General features: G+C 60.6%; 1 protein-coding gene across 3 annotated transcripts; it reads right to left on the reverse strand.

Annotated features, from left to right (window-relative positions):
• Positions 1-99: 99 nt before the first annotated feature.
• PODNL1 (podocan like 1) lies at positions 100-7,065 on the reverse strand. Of its 3 annotated transcripts, XM_024351632.3 has the most exons (10): positions 6,827-7,065; positions 6,434-6,655; positions 5,272-5,365; positions 4,883-4,947; positions 4,624-4,733; positions 3,167-3,323; positions 2,791-2,906; positions 1,711-2,368; positions 877-1,025; positions 100-800 (listed from the first exon to the last, which is right to left on the reverse strand). In XM_024351632.3, exons 1-10 carry the CDS (start codon positions 6,848-6,850, stop codon positions 650-652), a joined length of 1,746 nt encoding a protein of 581 aa, XP_024207400.1. In that variant the 5' UTR covers positions 6,851-7,065; the 3' UTR covers positions 100-649. The 3 variants fall into 3 exon arrangements, with proteins under 3 accessions (XP_024207400.1, XP_024207402.1, XP_054529892.1); XM_024351634.3 differs by lacking the exons at positions 100-800; positions 877-1,025; positions 3,167-3,323; positions 4,624-4,733 and having other exon boundaries at positions 1,273-2,368; positions 6,827-6,944; XM_054673917.2 differs by lacking the exons at positions 100-800; positions 877-1,025; positions 4,883-4,947; positions 6,827-7,065 and having other exon boundaries at positions 1,273-2,368; positions 6,434-6,585.
• Positions 7,066-7,336: the final 271 nt, after the last annotated feature.

Consider the following 7,336-nt stretch of genomic DNA (forward strand, 5'->3'; position numbering starts at 1 on the left):
CAATCAGCTCATTGCAGCCTCCGACTCCTGGGCTCACATGATCTCCTGCCTCAGCCTCCTGAGTAACGGATTACAGAAGGGCACCACCACACACCCAGCTTGAAGAATGCATTTCATTCCCATGCTTGCTGTGGGGGGGGATACATGTGAGGGTCCCTATATCTGTCACCCAGTGTTTTTTCAGTGGGTGGCCTTGGGCGTCCCTGCAATCACACGTGGCTGGGTCGCACAGGGTGCTGTTTGGTGACCCCAGTGTGTGCCTCAAGACCTCAAAATTCAGTCCTGACCCACTTAGCATCCCAGAGCCTCAGTTTCCCCAGCTGGACTGGTTGTGGGGAGGAGTCCGTGGACAGAGCCCCCGAAGGGTGCCTGGTCCGTGCTGAGTGCTGGAAGGGTTTGGCTTTATTGTTGCTGCCTCCATCTGTGTTGGGAGTTTGGGGTAGGGTGTGTCCCGCCAGGCCAGCGTGGTCTGTGAGCCTGGAGTATGCCAGCTGTGTGCCTCCGTGTCTCGGCCAGTGGCAGGCAGAGCAGGCCCAGGCCTGGAGGCCCAGGAGAGCCAGACCAAGGGCCCCTGGTGGGCGTTGTCTCCTCAGTCCACGGCCCAGCGGAGTCCCAGGAGTCTGGGCTGCTCTGCTGGGCCTCTCTAGGATCAGGGGCCCCCTGCCCGTGGCCCACGTGGGGTGGTGGGAGGCAGCCAGATCAGGACCTGCTCCGGATTCCCTGCCGTGTCCACCACACGCAGGTTTGGGAGCCCCAGGAAGGCCTCAGCCGCGATGCTCGTCATGTGAAGCCTGTTGGCCCTGCACAGAGAGGCGGTCATGACCCTCCCAGGCCCTCCCCTGCCCACCTCCACCCCTCCGGTCACCCTCGGGGCACCTGAGGAAGAGGGCACGCAGGCGGGGTGTGCTGAGGAAGGCCTCGGGGCCCACGTGGCCGATGCGGTTGCCCTCGAGGTGCAGCTCCTCTAGGGCCTCAGGCAGGTCCGGGGGCACAAAGGACAGCTCATTGTGGCTGAGGTCCAGCATCTGGGCAGGGGGTTATAGATGGCATCGTGGCAGCCCCAGGCCTGGGCCACTCAGCTCAGCCAGCCCCCAACCTCTCTGAGAGTCCCCTGCCCCCTTCATACCAGCCTGGCCCTTCTGCCCCCCACCCCCCATGATTGCCAAATTCCTCCCCTCTGCAGAGGTAAACTAAGGCCCTTCCCAGGAAGGCACAGACAGACAGGTCCCCACTTGATTAAATGAGTCAGTCATTGAATCGCACCATACCTCTTTCATCACTTTTTTTTTCAAGAGACAGGGTCTTGCTCTGTTGCCCAGTCTGGAGGGCAGTGGCCCGATCACGGCTCATTGCAGCCTCAAACTTCTGGGCTCAAGCGATCCTCCTGCCTCAGCCTCCTGAATAGCTGGGACTACAGGCATGTGCCACCACGCTTGGCTATGTTTTTTTGGTAGAGATAGAGTCTTGCTATGTTGCCAGGCTGGTCTCAAACCCATAGCCTAAAGCGATTCTCCTGCCTTGGCTTCCCAAAGTGCTGGGATTACAGGCATGAGCCACCTCACCCAGCCTCCTCATCACCTTCTAACCCACTCTTATCATTTTCTTGTTCTGATTGCTTTACCAGCTAACTAGAATGTTTGGGACGTGGCAGGGCAGGCAGGGGGATGGAGGGGCCCTGGGGACAGTGTGGCTAACCAGCCTGTGCCTGACCTGGAGGGCCTGGAGCTCGTGCCAGGTGCCTGGCCCGATGTCGCCGACCCGGAGCCGGTTGTGCGCCAGGCTGAGCTCCCGCAGTTGGTCCAGGCCGGCCAGAGGCTCGGGCTCGAGCATCCGCAGCTGGTTGCGTTGCAGCTGCAGGGTGCGCAGGCCAGTGGGCAGGCCCATGGGCAGCCGGGTTAGCTGATTCCCTGCCAGGTCGAGGCTGCGCAGGGCACGCAACCGGCGGAAGGCCCGGTGGTGCACGCGGGCGCTGGCCAGGCGGTTATAGGCCAGGTTAAGCTCCGTCAGGCCCGGTGTGGCGACCAGGTCACGGGCACCCAGCGCGGCCACGTGGTTGTGGGGCAGCACCAGGGCACGCAGGCGGCGGGGCAGGGCTGGAGGCACGCGATCCAGCCCATTGCCATAGAGGTGCAGCGTGTGCAGGCCCCGCAGCGGCCGCAGAGCCCCGGCGGGCAGCCCTGAGCTCCCCAGCTGGTTGTGCTGCAGCAACAAATAGCGCAGACCACGCGCCCCGTGCAGCCGAGCCGCCTCCACCTGCCGGATGCGGTTGCGGCCCAGGTGCAGGATAGCCAGGGTCCGGGGCAGGCCGGCGGGCACTGTGGTCAGCTGGTTGTGGGAGAGATCCAGGTATTCAAGGCTATGCAGCTTGCTGGAAGGAGAGAGGGTTGGTGTTAGGTGGGGCGCTTGGAGTGGGGTGCCTGACAGATTTTGGCGGGGAGGCTGGGGAGTGGTCCTGAGACAGATTTAAGCTGGAGATTTCGACTTGGGAGTGATGCGTTGAGAGAGCTGGGTGGGAGGTAAACTTGGGGTGCCCAGGGCAGATTCCAGCCTGAGAGTTAGCTATGGGGGTGACCAGGGTAGAGCCGAGATGGAAAGGCATGTGAGACTTACAATGTCAGTGCAGGGCTGTGGGGAACAGGGACACCTACCCAGTGCTCTGCCGAGCCCAGTGAGCAGCAGGCACTCAGTAAATGAGGCCGTGGCTTAGAAGCCAGTCAGGGAAGGGGGACTGAAGGTTGGGACCCCCGACTGTAAATTCTCAGCCCCTGCTGCCCCCCAACCAGCCTGTACCTGAAGGTGGTGGCATCCAGGCCACTGTCCGTCAGCTGGTTGTGCTGGAGGTAGAGCTCGCGGAGTTGAGTCTGGCGGCTCAGGGCTCCTCGGGGCACCTTGGAGATGAGATTGTTCTGGAGAAGGGAGAAGAGAATGAGACTTGAGTCTGGGATGAGGGCTGCGGGAAGCCACAGACGGCTTTTGAGTAAGGGAGTGACGAGGAGCTTGCCTTGAGCTCAAAGTGATTTCCAATAAAGTGATTCAAAGAAGGATAACTCTGACCACTGGCATTCTGAGGGGCAATTGAGAAGAATGGAAAGCTAGGAACTGGAGGGGTCCCCCTGGAAAGAGGTGAAGAGAGTCTGGCCTGGGGTGGGACCTACAGCAGGGCTACCTGCAGGTGGAGCCGCTCGAGTGAGGGCGGCAGGTTGGGCGGCAGGTAGCTGAGCCGGTTGTTGGAGAGGCTGAGGGTGGCGATGGCCTCGGAGCCGCGGAAGGCGTCGGGGGGCAGGCCAGCGTTGCTCAGCTGGTTGTTGTGGAGGTACACGGACCTGAGGAGAGCCAGGCTCCGGCCACCAGCCTGCCCCTCGCCTCCCACCACCCCACTCCCGCACCACACCCTGCTCAGGGGTCGCCTTCAGTGTGTGTGTGTGTGTGCATGTGTGGAGTCTGTGTGGGAATGTAATTGTGTATGTGTGCATGTGACTGTGCGTAGGTGTGCAGGTGAGTGTGCATGTGTGTTGTATGAATAGATGTGTGTGCATGTGTGTGAGCAGTGTGCATGTGTAAGTGTAATGAGTGTGCATATGTGGAGTGTGTGTGCACGTGTGTATGTGATTGTAAGAGTGTGTGGGCGTGCATGTGTGTATGTATATGCAAGTGTGTGCTATGTGCCTGTGCATAAGTGTGCATGTGTGATTGTGTGCATGTGATTGTAAGTGTGGGTGTGCATGTGTGCATGCCTGTGCATAAGTGTGCATGTGATTGTGTGTGCATCAGAGTGTGCAACTGTGTGTATGCATGTATGTGCATGTGTGCATGTGATCGTGTGCAAGAGTGTGAGCATTGTGTACATGTGTGCATGTGTGTGCATGAGTGTGTGCTTGTGTGTGCATGTGATTGCGTGTGCATGCATGAGTGTGTGCCTGTGTGCATGTGGTTGGAAGTGTGTGCAGGTGTGTATGTGAGTCTGTGTGTGTGCATGTGATTGTGTGTGCATGAGCATGTGTTCATGTGGTTGTGTGTGCAGGTGTGTATGTGAGTCTGTGTAAGTGTGTGTGTGTGTGTGTGTGTCCCTGCACATACTGTCTCCACCTCAGTCTGGAGTTCTGACACAGCATACAGGGCCCTGTCTCCCCCCTCACTCTCCTCCCAGGGTAGAACTATGCCCTCTTCCCACTCCCCAAGGCTAGGGATCTGTCCCCGGTTAAGCCCTCCAGGGCAAGGCATTTTGTTTCTGTTTTTGTTTTTAATTTTGAGACAGAGTCTCACTCTGTCGCCCAGGCTTGAGTGCAGTGGCACGATTTCGTCTCACTGCAAACTCCACCTCCTGGGTTCAAGCAAGTCTCCTGCCTCAGCCTCCTGAGTGACGGGGATTACAGGCGCACACCACCACCCCCACCTAATTTTTGTATTTTAAGTAGAGACAGGGTTTCGTCATGTTGGCCAGGCTGGTCTCGAACTCCTGACCCCAGATGATCCTCCCACCTTGGCCTCCCAAAGTGCTAGGATTACAGGAGCGAGCCACTGCGCCCAGCCAAGGGCAAGGTCTTAACTCCCTCATTGCTCCTAGAACCGGGGCATGACACAGATGTATCTGAGGCCGGGGTCCTGGGCTGGGCCAGGGTCTACCTGAGTGCCGGCTTCTCCCCAAAGGTGAGGGGGAAGATCTCCATCACTTGGTTGGCAGCCAGATCCGCGACACGGAGGGACCGGGGCAGAAACTGAGGGGCCACTGAGAGCTGTGGGGACACAGCCCACAGCCGCACTGGTCCTGGTGCGCCTTGGCCCCACCACTTCCCCAGCAGAGCTGTCCCCTCCACACCCTGGGCTGAGTGACTGAAGCTGCACCCTCACTGGGCTCGGCCTGCGGGTGGGGCTGGGGGCTCACCTTGTTGTGAGCCACGCAGAGGTGCTGCAGCTGGGTGAGGGACTCGAAGGCCTCGTCAGGCAGGCCTGGGAGAGTGGGGGGGGGCAGTGAAGGGACCCCAGGCCTGTCTTGGGTGGAGGGGGAGTCTGGGCTCCCAGCTGCCCCAGGACTCTCGGCCAGGGAACTGGCAGAGGCTCCCCAGGCCCTTAGATCCCCTCCTCCCCATCCCTACTCAAAAGCCACAGCCCCCAACCCCCACCCCAGCCCCTGAGTTTCCATCCCGCTCAGCAAAGGGCAGTTCTGGGAACTGCCACAGAGCTGCCCGCAGATGGGGCGGGGGAGGGGGATGGCAGCTGAGACCTCGGTCGGTCCTACAGCCCCAGAGAGGCCGCCTCCCTCTGCCCCCTCACCTTCGGAGGAGATAAGGTTGTTGTGGAGGTTGAGGGTTCGCAGGCCACTGAGGCGGGACAGCTCATTGTAGGGGAGTTCCTGGAGCTGGTTGTTCTGCAGGGTGAGAGTTGGGGTGTTCACACCCGTGACCCCGTGACCAAGTGACCCCAAGCACTGATTCTCAACTTCCCATCAGCCCAAACCAGCCCCATACCATCATCACCCCCACAGTTAATCCCAAACACCCCATCACTCTGACCCAGTCTTATAACTGCCAAGATGTCAAACCCCAAACCCCTACAATCAACCCCAAATGTGCCATCACCCCCACAATCGACCCCAATTCCCCCAACACCCCCACAATCAACCCAAATGTGCCATCACCCCCACAACCGACCCCAAATGCGCCATCACCCCCACAAACGACCCCAAATCCCTCAACACCCCCACAATCAACCCCAAATGTGCCATCACCCCCACAATCACCCCCAAATGCACCATCACCCCCACAATCGACCCCAAATCCCCCAACACCCCCACAATCAACCCCAAATGTGCCATCACCCCCACAATCACCCCCAAATGCACCATCACCCCCACAATCGACCCCAAATCCCCCAACACCCCCACAACCCCAAATGTGCCATCACCCCCGCAATCAACCCCACATGCCACAACACCCCCACAATCGACCCCAAATGTGCCATCACCCCCGCAATCAACCCCACATGCCACAACACCCCCGCAATCGACCCCAAATGCGCCATCACCCCCACAATTGACCACAATGCGCCATCACCCCCACAATCGACCCCAAATGCGCCATCACCCCCACAATCGACCCCAAATGTGCCATCACCCCCATCAACCCCACACGCCACAACATCCCCATAACCCCAAACTCCCCATCACACTAACTCCAAACAACATTATAACCACCAAGATGTTGACCCTAACACCACTAATCCTCAGTCCCCGACAACTTCCATGCTCACCCCTCTCATCTTGGGCATGCAGAGCCAATCTGCCAAGGCAAAGCTCCATCACAGCCTGCTCCGCGCCGCCCTCCTGCAAGTGTGTTCCTATACCCCACCACGCTCCTCAGCTCCGGGGCACCCCTCCAGCTCCCCTCACCACTGGGTCTCAGCCCTGCGTGCCCCCACTCCCCTCCCTGGGCCCCACCTGCAGGGAGAGGTGCTGAGCGGCTCTGGTGATGTTGTCCGGGAACACTCGAAGGTCCAAGCCATCACAGTCTACAGTGTCGACTCGGGGGCAGGAGCAGCGCAGGGGACAGGCCCGGAGCAGGGGCTGCGAGCTCTCCCCCAGGTGGGGGAAGGCAGCGTCTTCCGTGCCGGCGATGGGCAGGGGGCCCGGCAACAGCAGGAGCAGCAGCAGGCTCGGCCACTGCGGGGGAGGGAGGGTCAGCGTGTCTCCAGGCTGGGCGCAGGGTCGCCATGGTGACTGGAGCATCCCCTCCTCGGGGAGGGTCTTGGTGGGGAAGCAGTGGCCAGTTGGCAGAGCGGGGGTGGGGGGCAAGCAGGCCCCACCCTCAGACCCTCCCATGCCCCACCTTACCATGGCCAGCCCTGACTCTGCCATCTCGCCCAAGCTGCTGACCAGGACTTCCTAATGGAAACCAGGCGGTCACCTCCTGGAGCCTCTGCTGTGGCCACCACCGCCCCCCATCTCCAGACCCATGCCACCCCCCACAACAGCCTGTTCTCCCGGGGCTTTGGGGGAGCTGGCCCACCCCCTTCCCCGCCCTGGGGAGGACGGGCAGGCGGCCGGATGGGGTGGTGAGGACAGGCCAGCCCGTCCCCTTGGTCCCCCCCAACAACCACCCCATCTCTGCTTTCGTAACCTCAGCCAGCCTGGGCCAGGCCACAAGAACAAGGAATGTTTGGGGAAAAGCTGAGATTCGTCCTGTCTGGTATTTGGGACGACCGCAGGAGTAGGGGTGGGGATGGAGGGATGGGGGGAGCTTTGGGGCACAGGAGAGTTCCGAGAAGCAGGGGCGGGCAGCAGCGAGGGATTAGGGAGGCCTGAGCTTAGCCTGGCAGCCCAGATGCCAGCCTGGGAGCTCCT

This window comes from Pan troglodytes, chromosome 20 (assembly GCF_028858775.2).
Source record: "Pan troglodytes isolate AG18354 chromosome 20, NHGRI_mPanTro3-v2.0_pri, whole genome shotgun sequence".
NCBI lineage: Eukaryota > Metazoa > Chordata > Mammalia > Primates > Hominidae > Pan > Pan troglodytes.

Bases quoted from the DNA above. Each gene is read 5' to 3' on its own strand.
- PODNL1 (XM_024351632.3), bottom strand. From the start codon at position 6,850: ATGGCAGAGTCAGGGCTGGCCATG. The intron at 6,656-6,826 runs GTAAGGTGGGGC...CCTCCCCCGCAG, and splicing joins CAGAGTCAGGGCTGGCCATG to TGGCCGAGCCTGCTGCTGCT. The intron at 5,366-6,433 runs GTGGGGCCCAGG...CTCACCCTGCAG, and splicing joins CTCAGCACCTCTCCCTGCAG to AACAACCAGCTCCAGGAACT.